General features: G+C 40.0%; 1 protein-coding gene across 1 annotated transcript in view; it reads right to left on the bottom strand.

The window, feature by feature from the left end:
* Nucleotides 1-18,102, bottom strand: part of slit3 (slit homolog 3 (Drosophila)) — a 672,803-nt gene that overhangs the window by 167,483 nt on the left and 487,218 nt on the right. The window contains 2 exon segments of the mRNA XM_062039879.1: nt 13,536-13,679; nt 18,058-18,102. The exon segment at nt 18,058-18,102 is cut by the window's right edge and continues 99 nt beyond it. Coding sequence (XP_061895863.1) covers nt 13,536-13,679; nt 18,058-18,102 — 189 coding nt within the window.

Below are 18,102 nucleotides of genomic sequence, written 5' to 3' on the forward strand. Positions count from 1 at the left end.
GTTGCACAATATTTTTTTTCATGACTAGGGAAGGTTGTCCGGATTGGGTCACATAAGTCATTGCTGTGTTGTGTTTACTTCAGGTTTCAATTCTCGGTCGTTGACCTGAATTACTTCCGTTGTCCACAAGATGATGACAAAGTTGCAGCAATAAGACCGTCCGATATTTAAAATTATTCGGAAAACACACCGAGGGCCAGATTCCTCCATGACTTCTCGCGGGCCAAATTGAAGACGCCGTCGTTTTGGACACCAGTGTTTCCCCACACATTCATTTATTTGTGGCGGCCCGCCATGAAAGAATTACGTCCGCCACAAATACATTTTAAAAATAAAAAATAAAAATAAAAACATATTTTTTTTTTTTTTTGTCCTGTCCAGCTTTTCAGGCAAATCATATAGTTGATGTAGATGCCCATATAGGCTGTTCAGATTTACTTTACAAATGAGAAGTGTAGGATACTTCTCTTGTTGCCTTATTTGTATTTGACCACTACTATTTTCTGTTTATTTGTTACTGACTGTGGCAGGACACCTCTGCCTCTGTTTCACTTTATGTTGCTGGTAAATAATATGGTTGTAGTACTAGGCTAAAGTTAAATTATTTAGTATGCACTAATTAAAGGGGCAGAGCTTTAAGAGACATTTTAGCTTTTATATTTTATAAGATATATTTTTTGTAAGAACCACAATTAATAAATAGATTTCAGTGAATAACTTATTGTTCAAATCTGTATATAAATATGTACATAAAGTGTTGTAATTATATTGTAAAATGGATGGATGGATGGACGTTTAAAACAAAACTGTTATTATTAATTAGTAAGTATACATTTTTTGAGCCTTTTTAGAGAAAATCATATCATTGTAGTAAATCATGCAAATTCCTCGATGATGTCATGGTGACCACGCCAGTAGCCACACCCACAGCCACGCCCCCACCGCCACAGGTATCTTGGCAGTTTATGAGAAACACTGGACACCCTTGGGTTATATTATACAGCTCACTCCTGATACTTTCAGTCCTGTTACTCACATGAGTAATCTTCATCTTAAAACCTCTAAAGGCCTTAGTGGCCACATGCGTCCAAAATTGTGTACACTACTGAATTGGGGTCTTATGGCCGCTTATGTGGACACTAATACTGCCATCTGGTGGTGTCAGAAGAGTATAACATACAATGGAATTTGGGGAAAAAAAGTGTAAAAATAAGAATTAGCATGTAACTAAACATGAAGTACACGTTTGTGTACTTATGGACTAAGTACATCATATAAAACAATATGATTTTTAGTTTTTATTCTAATTAGGGTCCAATAAGCCCAAATAGCAAAGAGAAATAAAAAAAGCATGTAAACAAACAGCTTGGGCCTAAAGAGGTTAAGCACCTGGCACTAAAATAAAACATGTTGAGTAGTTCATGAATGAACAAAGAGATAAATGTAAGTTTCATCTAACAAGCCAATGTCACAGATGGCCAAAAGCATCTCATTGGAATAAAACACAATCCTTAGGTTTCAAGATGAGACGGACAAAAACAAGCAGAAGCGAGCCGGAGGGTTTTAGTTGCTAAGAACGAGAGAATTGCTTTGTTTACTTTACAAGACGGCAAACAACTCGAGCACCATGACGCGTTTGGTCATAAACTCCCGAGACATTTGGACGGCATGAAAGTTGGGGGGGGGGGGGGTTAAAGAGGAAATAAAAGAAGCAGAGAGAGGAAAAGGTTATCATTCATTTTTTATTCCTTTGGTGGGCTAAATGAGATACAGAGAGGCCGAGATAAGCAGGCCAGTGAAAGAGAAAGAAAGAAAAAAAAAAGGTTATCTCATTCATCTTCGTCTTATTCGATGACTTCTCCGCATTTTGTTGCCACTTCTGAAGGCTCATGTGTTATTCATAATGAAGAATATTAAAACTGAGGAGGGAGGGGTCACCTGAACAATGCTTTAGCACGGGGGTGTCGAACGTACGGCCCGCGGGCTGAAATGTTCCAATAAAAGAAACTGCTGTTCTCAACGTGCCCACTGGATGTCGCAATAGCAATTATTTGTATCCCCCCTGCCACTTCAGAGTACTTACGCTTCTTATTAGCGGTAGTACAAACCCCGTTTCCATATGAGTTGGGAAATTGTGTTAGATGTAAATATAAACGGAATACAATGATTTGCAAATCCTTTTCAACCCATATTCAATTGAATGCACTACAAAGACAACATATTTGATGTTCAAACTCATACTTTATTTATTTTTTGCAAATAATCATTAACTTAGAATTTCGTGGCTGCAACACGTGCCAAAGTAGTTGGGAAAGGGCATGTTCACCACTGTGTTACATGGCCTTTCCTTTTAACAACACTCAATAAACATTTGGGAACTGAGGAAACTAATTGTTGAAGCTTTGAAAGTGGAATTCTTTCCCATTCTTGTTTTATGTAGAGCTTCAGTCGTTCAACAGTCCGGGGTCTCCGCTGTCGCATTTTAGGCTTCATAATGCGCCACACATTTTCGATGGGAGACAGGTCTGGACTGCAGGTGGGCCAGGAAAGTACCTGCACTCTTTTTTTACGAAGCCACGCTGTTGTAACACATGCTGAATGTGGCTTGGCATTGTCTTGCTGAAATAAGCAGGGGCGTCCATGAAAAAGACGGCGCTTAGATGGCAGCATATGTTGTTCCAAAACCTGTATGTACCTTTCAGCATTAATGGCGCCTTCACAGATGTGTAAGTGACCCATGTCTTGGGCACTAATACACCCCCATACCATCACACATGCTGGCTTTTAAACTTTTCGCCTATAACAGTCTGGATGGTTCGCTTCCCCTTTTGGTCCGGATGGCACGATGTCGAATATTTCCAAAAACAATTTGAAATGTGGACTCGTCAGACCACAGAACACTTTTCCACTTTGCATGAGTCCATCTTAGATGATATCGGGCCCAGAGAAACCGGCGGCGTTGCTGGGTGTTGTTGATAAATGGCTTTGGCTTTGCATAGTAGAGCTTTAACTTGCACTTACAGATGTAGCGACAAACTGTATTTAGTGACAGTGGTTTTCTGAAGTGTTCCTGAGCCCATGTGGTGATATCCTTTAGGGATTGATGTCGGTTTTTCATACAGTGCCGTCTGAGGGATCGAAGGTCACGGTCATTCAATGTTGGTTTCCGGCCATGCCGCTTACGTGGAGTGATTTCTCCAGATTCTCTGAACCTTTTGATGATATTACGGAGCGTAGATGGTGAAATCCCTGAATTCCTTGCAATAGCTGGTTGAGAAAGGTTTTTCTTAAACTGTTCAACAATTTGCTCACGCATTTGTCGACAAAGTGGTGACCCTCGCCCCATCCTTGTTTGTGAATGACTGAGCATTTCATGGAATCTACTTTTATACCCAATCATGGCACCCACCTGTTCCCAATTAGCCTGTTCACCTGTGGGATGTTCCAAATAAGTGTTTGATGAGCATTCCTCAACTTTATCAGTATTTATTGCCACCTTTCCCAACTTCTTTGTCACGTGTTGCTGGCATCAAATTCTAAAGTTAATGATTATTTGCAAAAAAAAAAAATGTTTATCAGTTTGAACATCAAATATGTTGTCTTTGTAGCATATTCAACTGAATATGGGTTGAAAATGATTAGCAAATCATTGTATTTTGTTTATATTTACATCTAACACAATTCCCCAACTCATATGGAAACGGGGTTTGCACAATATAGTGCAGATCATATTTTCAAAGCCTTTTCGTCTTACAGTTAGAGAAAATAGAATGCAGAGTTAAAAAGCTGTCCTTTTTGCATAACAGCTGACTTCATTACACCCGCGAGGAACAGACACGACGCAATGTTAAAAGTCGAGCTGCTACTGATGGCGACAAACTTACTTCCTCATTTCCTTTGTAATGAATTTACACCGGCGCGAGACGGCGGCGGCGGCGGCGGGCCGACCTCGGCTAAAATCCCTTCCTCCCCACCTCCCCCGATGTGTTAATCTTTTAATTAAACTCACACTATACTTACTCTCTGCTGGGAAACGGGAGGTAGGCGTTCAAAGAGTGGGAGGGCGGGTGAAAGGGACGGAGCAACATTTTTAAAAAAACAGACGGATGATAAGGGCATTAGCAAACAAGCTTCAATGTATGCCAATCAAGAGAGAAAACAAAATGACTCGTCTTTGCACTGAAGGCAATCTGTTTTTTGGTTATTTGCCCTTTTGATGAGGAACTTCTGGTTGCCAAGGTAACAATGTATGTACATCCACAAAAGCCTTTACATGCATTTATATTCCATTATTGCATAAGGTCGTAAGTAGACGCAGCATTGGCTGCGGTGCCGCGAGAAATTGGGCCGCCATCTTGAAGTGGTGATGAGGAGCCGGCGAGCAGCCGGAACTGACAGTTGACAGGTAGAAAACAAAGATGGCGGGCTGGTGTTCAGCGTTTTCCTGCTCAAATGAGCGGACTGTTGAACATAGGAATCAGGGGGACTACTTTTCACCAGTAAGATTTAACATTAACGTACTATTGCTTGTATTTTTTGAAAAGGACTCACATGGACGTGCACTTGAGGTGGCCTTTTCCATTCAAGTAAACAAAAAGCTTATATTTTCTGTAGGGATGTCCGATATTGGCTTTTTGACGATATCCGATATTCTGATATTGTCCAACTCTTTTAATTAACGATACCGATATCAACCAATACTGATATATACAGTCGTGGAATTAACACATTATTATGCCTAATTTGGACAACCAGGTATGGTGAAGATAAGGTCCTTTTTAAAAAAATGTATAAAATAAAATAAGATAAATAAATTAAAAACATTTTTTTGAATAAAAAAGAAAGTAAAACAATATAAAAACAGTTACATAGACACTAGTAATTAATACAAATGAGTACAATGAACTGTTAAAGGTTAGTACTATTAGTGGACCAGCAGCACGCACGATCATGTGTGCTTACGGACTGTATCCCTTGCAGACTGTATTGATATATATTGATATGTAATGTAGGAACCAGAATATTAATAACAGAAAGAAACAACCCTTTTGTGTGAATGAGTGTGAATGAGGGAGGGAGGTTTTTTGGGTTGGTGCACTAATTGTAAGTCTATCTTGTGTTTTTTATGTTGATTTAATAAAAAAAAAATTAAAAAAAAGAAGACCCCCCCCAAAAAAAAACCTGATACCGATAATTTACGATATAACATTTTAAAGCATTTATCGACATCTCTAATTTTCTGTGAGACTTTGACTGTTTCTACAAATCCATTTTAACCTTTAATTATGTAAACAATGCCCGTACATCTGTAACTGAGGCAATGTACAAAATCCAAAACCAATGAAGTTGGCACTTTGTGTAAATCGCAAATAAAAACAGAATACAATAATTTGCAAACGACCACAGAACTTTCCTCCAGAAGGTCTTGTCTTTGTCCATGTGATGTCGGATGAAACAAAAATATAGCTGTTTGGCCACAATACCCAGCAGTGTGTTTGGGGGAGAAAAGGTGAGGCCTTTAATCCCGGGAACACCATGCCTACCGTCAAGCATGGTGGTGGTAGTATTATGCTCTGGGCCTGTTTTGCTGCCAATGGAACTGGTGCTTTACAGAGAGTAAATGGGACATGATTACCTCCAAATTCTTCAGATCAACCTAAAATCATCAACCCGGAGGTTGGGTCATGGGCGCAGTTGGGTGTTCCAACAGGACAATGACCCCAAACACACGTCAAAAGTGGTGAAGGAATGGCTAAATCAGGCTAGAATGAAGGTTTTAGAATGGCCTTCCCAAAGTCCTGACTTAAACGTGTGGACAATGCTGAAGAAACAAGTCCATGTCAGAAAACCAACAAATTTAGCTGAACTGCACCAATTTTGTCAAGAGGAGTGGTCAAAAATTCAAGCAGAAGCTTGTGGATGGCTACCAAAAGTGCCTTATTGCAGTGAAACTTGCCAAGGGACATGTAAGCCAATATTAACATTGCTGTATGTATACTTTTGACCCAGCAGATTTGCTCACATTTTCAGTAGACCCATAATAAATTCATAAAAGAACCAAACTTCATGAATGTTTTTTGTGACCAACAAGTATGTGCTCCAATCACTCTATCACAAAAAAATAAGAGTTGTACAAATGATTGGAAACTCAGACAGCCATGACATTATGTTCTTTACAAGTGTAGTGATACATATTTTCTAGAGATGTCCGATAATGGCTTTTTTGCCGACGTCCGATATTCCGATATCGTCCAACTCTTAATTACCGATACCAATAAAAACCGATACTTATAAATAGAGTTGTGTAATGAACACATAATTATGCCTAATTTTGTTGTGATGCCCCGCTGGATGCATTAAACAATGTAACAAGGTTTTCCAAAATAAATCAACTCAAGTTATGGAAAAAAAATGCCAACATGGCACTGCCATATTTATTATTGAAGTCACAAAGTGCATTATTTTGTTTAACATGCCTCAAAACAGCAGCTTGGAATTTGGGACATGCTCTCCCTGAGAGAGCATGAGGAGGTTGAGGTGGGCCGGGTTAGGGGTTAGCAGGGGGTGTATATTGTAGCGTCCCGGAAGAGTTAGTGCTGCAAGGGGTTCTGGGTATTTGTGCTGTTGTGTTTATGTTGTGTTACGGTGCGGATGTTCTCCCGAAATGTGTTTGTCATTCTTGTTTGGTGTGGGTTCACAGTGTGGCACATATTTGTAACAGTGTTAAAGTTGTTTATACGGCTACCCTCAGTGTGACCTGTATTGCTGTTGACCAAGTATGCCTTGCATTCATTTGTGAGTATGTCAAAAGCTGTGGATATTATGTGACTGGGCCGGCACACAAAGGCAGTGCCTTTAAGGTTTATTGGTGCTCTGTACTTCTCCCTACGTCCGTGTACACAGCGGCATTTTAAAAAGTCATACATTTTACTTTTTGAAACCGATATCGATAATCTTGAAACCGATAATTTCTGATATTACATTTTAAAGCATTTATCGGCCGATAACATCGAAGGTCCGATATTATCGGACATCCCTAATATTTTCCTATATTTCTTTCCTTTTTTATTTTATTGCAATGGTTTCACACAATTATACAACATTTTGTCATATAACATTACCTTTATTTTCTTTTTTTTTAAAGAAATAAACAATAAATACAGTAAATTTCATGTATCCAAATAAAAGTACAGAAAAAAAATGATGACAAATAATGGTAGAACAGAAGAAAGATTCCTTGTGGAGGACAAGGTAAAAGGCTTGAATCAGGGATGACAGTTATATGAGCTGGAGGTGTTTTGAGGGAGACTTTTATGTAGTGGAATGTGGTGTTCACGGTATACAATAAAAGATAAACTCGTGAGGTTTTATCGCACTGATATATTGTTATTTACACCCTTTGCACAAGGGTGGTCGGAATATTGAGGAAAAGCAGTACCAGCCTCGCACCAGACCCTGCAAATCAACCACACTCCTTTAACGCTCATGTGGCCTTTTTGTGCTCGCGCTCCGTCTTTTTGCTCCCGTGTCTTCCTCTGCATGTGCGACGTTCCACCGTCTTTGGCGTTGAAAGGGGTTGCTTACCAACCTCATAGCAATTTTATTTGGTACATGGTGTAAGGATAAGTGTGACCAGTAGATGGCAGGCACACATAATAGATACAGTACGTGTGGACTGCAGGTTGACGCCTGTTCAATAAATGATGCCAGCAAGTACAGATTAGCAAGCAAAACCAAAATGTTGATGTTCCATTGAGAATATACAAACCCCGTTTCCATATGAGTTGGGAAATTGTGTTAGATGTAAATATAAACGGAATACAATGATTTGCAAATCCTTTTCAACCCATATTCAGTTGAATGCACTACAAAGACAACATATTTGATGTTCAAACTCATAAACATTTTTTTTTTTGCAAATAATCATTAACTTTAGAATTTGATGCCAGCAACACGTGACAAAGACGTTGGGAAAGGTGGCAATAAATACTGATAAAGTTGAGGAATGCTCATCAAACACTTATTTGGAACATCCCACAGGTGAAATTGGGAACAGGTGGGTGCCATGATTGGGTATAAAAGTAGATTCCATGAAATGCTCAGTCATTCACAAACAAGGATGGGGCGAGGGTCACCACTTTGTCAACAAATGCGTGAGAAAATTGTTGAACAGTTTAAGAAAAACCTTTCTCAACCAGCTATTGCAAGGAATTTAGGGATTTCACCATCTACGCTCCGTAATATCATCAAAAGGTTTAGAGAATCTGGAGAAATCACTGCACGTAAGCAGCTAAGCCCGTGACCTTCGATCCCTCAGGCTGTACTGCATCAACAAGCGACATCAGTGTGTAAAGCAGGGGTGGGCAATTAATTTTTACCGGGGGCCGCATGAGCTACCCGAGCACTGCTGGAGGGCCACATCGACAATATTTAAATTAAATTTTGCTCAATATTATTTTTGATATATACCGTAAGATAAATAATAATAATAATAATAATAATTAATAATAATAGTAATACTTCAACATAGTGTGTGTAACAGCATTCCATGAATAATATAAATAAATTAACATTAATAATAAATGACAGTAAAATAAGCACACGTATGACTGAGGAGTCATAGTGTAACTTTGTATGGTGTTTGAGTTGTCCGACTTTTTGTGTGGCCATAAACGCACCAGTGGTTTAGTGCTATGCGTGTTGGTGACAGATGACAAGTTGGTTTTGGCCTGGTTTGTACGGCAGAAAATGACTAGTTTTTCGAGATAGAATTGTTTTACTCATGTTTTTGGTGTGGTTATGTCCGAATATAAACAGTTTTGCTCAATAAAGTGATCGATATAATATCCTGTCCTCGAAGCATCTCGATAGACGTTACAATAATTGAATGGTGTTCAATTGAACGGTGTTGTAAACGGTGTTGACGAACACCATTAGGGCCGTTTGTTGTCACTGTCACTCAAAGTTGCATTGCAAAATTCCATAGAATAAATATGTTTATTTTGTTTAGAATTCAGATGGGATTTGATTTGGTGCGCGGCATATATTTGCTGCGCGCAGTGGACGCTTGAGCAGTGCGCAATTGCGCAGGCACGCACCTTAGAGGGGATGTTGCTTTGCAGTTCATGTCTTGTTGAAAACACGGCATTCGTCATCAACTTTTCTCTTTTTAGCGTCTCGGTTGTAAACCGTGCATCACTTGTCGCTGCATGTGCACCTTCACTCGCAGGTTACACACGGACACACGCCCTTAAATAATACTTTTCAAAATAAAAGCAGCACAGTTGTATTGCGCGCAGGACATAGATGTTTTTTCAACTTTATTTTGTAATTGCAGCTGTTCACATTCACTCACAACCACGCACACGTCCACACGGAAGTAATACAAATAACGATTTTCAAAACAAAAGCAGCACCGTTGTATTGCACACTCGACATAGATACTTTTTTCAATTTATTTTGTAATTTATAATTGGCCTCACGCGGGCCGGACAGGGACGCACAAAGGGCCGGATGCGGCCCGCGGGCCGCAGAATGCCCAGGTCTGGTGTAAAGGATATCACCGCATGGGCTCAGGAACACTTCAGAAAACCACTGTCAGTAACTACAGTTGGTCGCTACATCTGTAAGTGCAAGTTAAAACTCTCCTATGCAAGGCGAAAACCGTTTATCAACAACACCCAGAAACGCCGTCGGCTTCACTGGGCCTGAGCTCATCTAAGATGGACTGATACAAAGTGGAAAAGTGTTCTGTGGCCTGACGAGTCCACATTTCAAATTGTTTTTGGAAACTGTGGATGTCGTGTCCTCCGGACCAAAGAGAAAAAGAACCATCCGGATTGTTATAGGCGCAAAGTGTAAAAGCCAGCATCTGTGATGGTATGGGGGTGTATTAGTGCCCAAGACATGGGTAACTTACACATCTGTGAAGGCACCATTAATGCTGAAAGGTACATGCAGGTTTTGGAGCAACATATGTTGCCATCCAAGCAACGTTACCATTGACGCCCCTGCTTATTTCAGCACGACAATGCCAAGCCACATGTTACATCAACGTGGCTTCATAGTAAAAGAGTGCGGGTACTAGACTGGCCTGCCTGTAGTCCAGACCTGTCTCCCATTGAAAATGTGTGGCGCATTATGAAGCCTAAAATAACACTACGGAGACCCCCGGACTGTTGAACAACTTAAGCTGTACATCAAACAAGAATGGGAAATAATTCCACCTGAGAAGCTTCAAAAATGTGTTTCCTCAGTTCCCAAGCGTTTACTGAGTGCTGTTAAAAGGAAAGGCCATGTAACACAGTGGTGAACATGCCCTTTCCCAACTACTTTGGCACGTGTTGCAGCCATGAAATTCTAAGTTAATTATTTGCAAAAAAAAAATAAAGTTTATGAGTTTGAACATCAAATATGTTGTCTTTGTAGCATATTCAACTGAATATGGGTTGAAAAGGATTTGCAAATCATTGTATTCTGTTTATATTTACATCTAACACAATTTCCCAACTCATATGGAAACGGGGTTTGTAGAACATTACACACGGCGCTCAAAAATCTGTCAAAATATTTTAGTACGACTTTGGTAAGCTACGAAGCCGCACCGCTTGATGGATTGTCGGCGCATTACGGCTACCGTAGTCAGACGTACTGTGCTTCAACATACGATATTATTATGGTGTGTGTATAATGACCCCACAATGGCACCTATTAGGAGACATTATCTGGTGTTTTGTTTCTATTGTAGACAGAAAAGGGAGAACGGATGCATTATAACACAAACGCCCTCAGGAAGAGGTGCTTTAAGACATGGCTAGCTAGCTAGCGGCTAACGTCTATCCGCAGTCTGCAGTGTTGTAGCTACTTCTAAATCACTAATCCTTGTCTCCATGGCGACAAATAAAGTAAGTTTCTTACAAGTATCATCCGTGCAAAACGAGGAATAGCTAAACATGCTTCACTACACACCGTTCCTGAATTTTAACAAATGCCATGGGTGGATCTACACCTAACATCCACTGTAATGATACCAAGTACAGGCACGTATCTAGTTGATATTACTATGATTACATCAATATTTTTTGCCATCACATCTTCTTTCGTTTAAAAAAAACAAACATTATGTTTATAAAGTCAGGAAATATGTCTCAACATGAGGACTTTGAATATGACCAATGTATGATCCTGTAACTACTTGGTATCGGATTGATACCCAAATTTGTGGTATCATCCAAAACTAATGTAAAGTATCAAACAACAGAAGAATACGTGATTATTACATTTTAACAGAAGTGTAGATAGAACATGTTAAAAGAGAAAGTAAGTAGATATTAACAGTAAATGAACAAGTATATTAATAACTCATTTTCTACCACTTGTCCTTAATAATGTTGACAAAATAATAGGTAGATAAATGACACAATATGTTACTGCATATGTCAGCTGACTAAATTAGGAGCCTTTGTATCGAAATACATTTTGGTACCGGCACCAACGCTAGTTTTAACTCACATCTGTCAGTATACTCGCTTATGGAAGCGCTAAAAAACTACCGGTGCAACAACGATGACGGGGAGAAGACACAGTCAAAGGGGAGGCACGTAAATAAGACCGCCCACAAAACGGCGCATACTGAAGAGACTGTCAGAAAGCGGTCTGAAAAACATCATCTATGCAACATTTTGACCAAATATCCACCATTACATGTTATGTAGACCACAAGGAAGTCTTTTACATTTAAAAAAAAACATACTCTGACCCCTTTTAATGCACATTATAATCCAGTGCGCCTTATGGTCTTAAAAATAGGGAGTGACACGCATCAATTTGCAGACGTACAGTCGTGGTCAAAAGTTTACATACACTTGTAAAGAACATAATGTCATGGCTGTCTTGAAACAAAAATGTAGCTGTTTGGCCACAATACCCAGCAATATGTTTGGAGGAGAAAAGGTGAGGCCTTCAATCCCAGGAACACCATTCTAACCATCAAGCATGGTGGTGAAAGTATTATGCTATGGGCATTTTTTTGCTGCCAATGGAACTGGCGCTTTATAGAGAGTAAATGGGACAGGATTACCTCCAAATTCTTCAGGACAAGCTAAAATCATCAGCCCGCAGGTTGGGTCTTGGGCGCAGTTGGGTGTTCCAACAGGAAAATGACCCCAAACACAGGGATGTCCGATAATATGGGACTGCCGATATTATCGGCCGATAAATGCTTTAAAATGTAATATCGGAAATTATCGGTATCGGTTTCAAAAAGTAAAATGTATGACTTTTTAAAACGCCACTGTGTACAGCTTATATTAAAGATCTCCTGGACCAACCCACCAGCTCCAGGCTGGGTCGTTGCCTTAGATCTGACAACCAGATGACCCTGAAGGTCCCACGGTCAAACCTAGTGACAAGGGGAGACCGTGCTTTCTCAGTGATGGCACCTAGGTTGTGGAATAAGCTCCCCCTGAGTATAAAGTCCGCCACCACTCTGGACTCTTTTAGAGCCCGGCTTAAAACTCACCTTTTTACCGCAGATGACTTTTATGTTTTCATTGTGAGTCTTAAATGTTTAGTTTAGATTCCTTTGTGTGTCTCAGTCTCTGTTTCTGTTTTTTTGTTTCTCCACTCGGGCTGCGCCCCGGGCTGATGTAACAGTTGGTTGGGGGGCGCAAAATAAATGAAAATAACATAACATAACATAAAATAACATAACATAACGGACATATGAAGCAGTACAGAGCGCCAATAAACCTTAAAGGCACTGCCTTTGCGTGCCGGCCCAGTCACATAATATCTACGGCTTTTCACACACACACAAGTGAATGCAAGGCATACTTGGTCAACAGCCATACAGGTCACACTGAGGGTGACCGTATAAACAACTTTAACACTGTTACAAATATGCGCCACACTGTGAACCCACACCAAACAAGAATGACAAACACATTTCGGGAGAACATCCGCACCGTAACACAACATAAACGCAACAGCACAAATACCCAGAAGCCCTTGCAGCACTAACTCTTCCGGGACGCTACAATATACCAGCAGATTTGCTCACATTTTCAGTAGACCCATAACAAATTCATAAAAGAACCAAACTTCATGAATGTTTTTTTGTGACCAACAAGTATGTGCTCCAATCACTCTATCACAAAAATAGAACACTTGTAGAAATGATTGGAAACTCAAGACAGCCATGACATTATGCTCTTTACAAGTGTATGTAAACTTTTGATCACGAAACGAACAAAAACAAACTGAAACTGCAGCAATGTGCATACCAAGTAGTAAACGGTGATGTCAATAATTACTACATGTGCACCATTTGCTGCTTCTTATCAGAAACCATGATTAGTTACCACAAATGGACAATTCTAGCATTGAGAACTTAATGGTAGCGTTTAAAAACCACCCACCTTTCATGTTTGTCTTCATACAGTCAGCTCACATATTTTCTCTGCTATTAGTTGCCCCCCCCCCCCCCAAAAAAAAAAAAAAGTCTTCATTTTATGCAAATATGAAAAGCAACTCACATGGTGGAGAGGGAATGCAGGGTGGCGAATGCTCCCGGGGCGATGCTGGAGATGCGGTTGTCGTACAGCGACAGCAGCCGCACCGAGCTCAGACCCGTGAATGTCGCGTTGTCGATGCAGCTGACCTGGTTGCTGCGCAGCATCCTGGAACGCAGGTGGTACGAGTCAAACACACATAAACGAATCATACAGCAGCACGCGGTTTACCTGACACATGAAAGGTGACAAATTGTCGGGGTGCACTTTCCACTCGAACCGCCAGACGGCAGTCGAGTGTGCGTTTTGTGGCAATACCGACTTTGACCACGGCGTCAGTTGCTATGTAGAGTGGCGCTTTCATTCATTTTCGGCGGACTGCATTGCAAAATGATTAATAATAATAATAATAGATTTTTTTTGTAAAAAGCACTTTATATTGAACAAAAAACCTCAAAGTGCTACAGTGTATTGAAAAAAATAAATTATTAAAAAAATAAATAAAAAAATAAAAAGTACTAGTATGCATATATCTATAAAATGGCTTTTTTTTTTTTTAAAGAAGGGTTTTTAAGCCTTTTTTAAAAGCATCCACAGTCTGTGGTACCCTCAGGTGGTCAGGAGGTTGTCCCGATACCAATATTTTGGTGCTGGTATTCGTATCAAAATGTATTTCGATACTTTTAGATACTTTTCTAAATAATGGGTACCAAAAAAAATGGCATTATTGGCTTGCTCAGTGGCCTAGTGGTTAGAGTGTGCGCCCTGAGGTGGGTAGGTCGTGAGTTCAAACCCCGGCCGAGTCATACCAAAGACTATAAAAATGGGACCCATTACCTCCCTGCTTGGCACTCAGCATCAAGGGTTGGAATTGGGGGGTTAAATCGCCAAAAATGATTCCCGGGCGCGGCCACCGCTGCTGCTCAATAATAATAATAATAATATATTTTATTTGTAAAAAGCACTTTACATTGAGTACACAACCTCAAAGTGCTACAGTGTATTAAAAAATAAAAAGGAAAAAAATAAAAGCTAGAACTAGTATGCATATATCTAAAAAAAAAGGTTTTTTTTAAAAGAAAGGTTTTTAAGCCTTTTTAAAAGCATCCACAGTCTGTGGTACCCTCAGGTTGTCAGGGGGTTGTCCTGATACCCATATTTTGGTGCCGGTATTGGTATCGAAATGTATTTCCATACTCTTCTAAATAATGGGGACCACAAAAAATGGCATTATTGGCTTGCTCAGTGGCCTAGTGGTTAGAGTGTCCGCCCTGAGATGGGTAGGTTGTGAGTTCAAACCCCGGCCGAGTCATACCAAATACTATAAAAATGGGACCCATTACCTCCCTGCTTGGCACTCAGTATCAAGGGTTGGAATCGGGGGGTTAAATTGCCAAAATTATTCCCGGGCGCGGCCACCGCTGCTGCTCAACAATAATAATAATAATAATAATAATAGATTGTATTTGTAAAAAGCACTTTATATTGAGTAAACAACCTCAAAGTGCTACAGTGTATTGAAAAAAATAAAAAAAAATTTAAAAAAAATTTAAAAAAAATAAAAACTAGAACAGCCTAATAGCTAGAACTAGTATGCATATATCTATAAAAAGGCTTTTTTAAAAAGAAGGGTTTTTAAGCCTTTTTAAAAGCATCCACAGTCTGTGGTACCCTCAGGTGGTCAGGGGGTTGTCCCGATACCAATATTTTGGTGCCAGTATTGGTATCAAAATGTATTTCCATACTTTCAGATACTTTTCTAAATAATGGGGACCACAAAAAATGGCATTATTGGCTTGCTCAGTGGCCTAGTGGTTAGAGTGTCCGCCCTGAGATGGGTAGGTCGTGAGTTCAAACCCCGGCCGAGTCATACCAAAGACTATAAAAATGGGACCCATTACCTCCCTGCTTGGCACTCAGCATCAAGGGTTGGAATTGGGGGGTTAAATTGCCAAAAATGATTCCCGGGCGCGGCCACCGCTGCTGCTCAATAATAATAATAATAATAATAATAGAATTTATTTGTAAAAAGCACTTTACATTGAGTAAACAACCTCAAAGTGCTACAGTGTATGAAAAATAAAAATGCAAAAAATTAAAACTAGAACAGCCTAATAGCTAGAACTAGTATGCATATATCTATAAAAAGGCTTTTTTTTTTAAAGAAAGGTTTTTAAGCCTTTTTTAAAAGCATCCACAGTCTGTGGCACCCTCAGGTGGTGAGGGGGTTGTCCCGATACCCATATTTTGGTGCCGGTATTGGTATCAAAATGTATTTCGATACTTTTCTAAATAATGGGGACCACAAAAAATGGCATTATTGGCTTGCTCAGTGGCCTAGTGGTTAGAGTGTCCGCCCTGAGATGGGTAGGTCGTGAGTTCAAACCCCGGCCGAGTCATATCAAAGACTATAAAAATGGGACCCATTACCTCCCTGCTTGGCACTCAGCATCAAGGGTTGGAATTGGGGGGTTAAATTGCCAAAAATGATTCCCGGGCGCGGCCACCGCTGCTGCTCAATAATAATAATAATAATAATAATATAATTTATTTGTAAAAAGCACTTTACATTGAGTAAACAACCTCAAAGTGCTACAGTGTATGAAAAATAAAAATGCAAAAAATTAAAACTAGAACAGCCTAATAGCTAGAACTAGTATGCATATATCTATAAAAAGGCTTTTTTTTTTAAAGAAAGGTTTTTAAGCCTTTTTTAAAAGCATCCACAGTCTGTGGCACCCTCAGGTGGTCAGGGGGTTGTCCCGATACCCATATTTTGGTGCCGGTATTGGTATCAAAATGTATTTCGATACTTTTCTAAATAATGGGGACCACAAAAAATGGCATTATTGGCTTGCTCAGTGGCCTAGTGGTTAGAGTGTGCGCCCTGAGATGGGTAGGTCGTGAGTTCAAACCCCGGCCGAGTCATACCAAAGACTATAAAAATGGGAGCCATTACCTCCCTGCTTGGCACTCAGTATCAAGGGTTGGAATCGGGGGGTTAAATTGCCAAAAATGATTCCCGGGCGCGGCCAACGCTGCTGCTCACTGCTCCGCTCACTTCCCAAGAGGTGATCAAGGGTGATGGGTCAAATGCAGAAAATTATTTCGCCACACCTAGTGTGTGAGTGACAATCATGGGTACTTTAACTTTAACTTTATTTAATTAAAAAAATCTTGCGGTACATTAAACATGTTTCTTATAGGGCTGCAACTAACGATTAATTTGATAATCGATTATTCTGTCGATTATTACTTTGATTAATCGATTAACAATCGGATAAAAGAGACAAACTACATTTCTATCCTCTCCAGTATTTTATTGGAAAAAAAAAAAGCATACTGGCACCGTACTTATTTTGATTATTGTTTATCAGCTGTTTGTAAATGTTGCAGTTTATAAATAAAGGTTTATAAAAAAAAAGGCCTCTGCGCATGCACATAGCATAGATCCAACAAATCGATGACTAAATTAATCGCCAACTATTTTTATAATTGATTTTAATCGATTTAATCGATTAGTTGTTGCAGGCCTAGTTTCTTATTGCAAGTTTGTCCTAGAATAAAATAGTGAACATACTAGCTGGCCTAAATAGCATGTTAGCATTGATTAGCTTGCAGTCATGCAGTGACCAAATATGCCTGATTAGCACTCCCAACAAGTCAATACCATCAACAAAGCGCACCTTTGTGCATTCGTGCACAGTATAAAACACTTGGTGGACAAAATGAGACTTATTTTTCCATTTCCAATCCTTTTTTTAAATCATGCTCCAGGGAGCCACCAGGGCGGCACTAAAGAGCCGCACGCGGATCGCTGACCCCTCCGCACTAAACTAACACTCAACCTGGTGTTTATACTCCTCAATTATTCCTCCTTTCATTCCCAAATAAAATTTATAAACAGGCTTTTGTTGAGAAAAAAAAAAACATGAGCAATGCATGTCTTGGCTACATAAGCATGTACTTTGTACTTAAAAAAAAAAAAAAAAGAAAAGAGGATGAAATAAAGAACATGATCCGACCGCAACAGAGTCTGCTAAGTCACATGGGCTCTGGCTAATTGAGTTAGTGAGCAACCAGCAGGGAAGGCTAACCTAGTTAGCATGGCTATTACTGTAGCATGGAGCCGCTTAACATGAGACAGAGACGCCCTTGATGCCATCGGAGAGTCATTAGTCCACATATATATAAATGATAGCGCTCGGCCGTCATTACGGACGACATTAGCTTGGCCGGGCGAGCTAGTGGGCTATCGTGTAACCCCCTAATTGGACGTCAGCCAGCTTAGCGTGGGCGGCTAAATGAGGCTGTCATTAGCTTTGATTTGGGAGTGGGTGAATAAACAGTCCCAGAGTATCAGTTACTTACACAAATCAAAAAGGCATTTAGGGCCGTGGACCTTACAATTAATGCACTTTCAACAACGCCCGGTGCTGACTTTTTTACAAGGGGCGACGTTAAATCCTCCGAATGCCCACACGTTTTATCGCGTTTACGGGCATTCTTCCGGTCCGCGTTGAATACGAGAGTGAGCGACACTTACAGAGTTTTCAGTCCTGTGAGGCCCCGGAACATCCGCCCCTGCAGT

The sequence above is a fragment of the Entelurus aequoreus genome, linkage group LG28, assembly GCF_033978785.1.
Source record: "Entelurus aequoreus isolate RoL-2023_Sb linkage group LG28, RoL_Eaeq_v1.1, whole genome shotgun sequence".
NCBI classification, from domain to species: Eukaryota; Metazoa; Chordata; class Actinopteri; order Syngnathiformes; family Syngnathidae; genus Entelurus; species Entelurus aequoreus.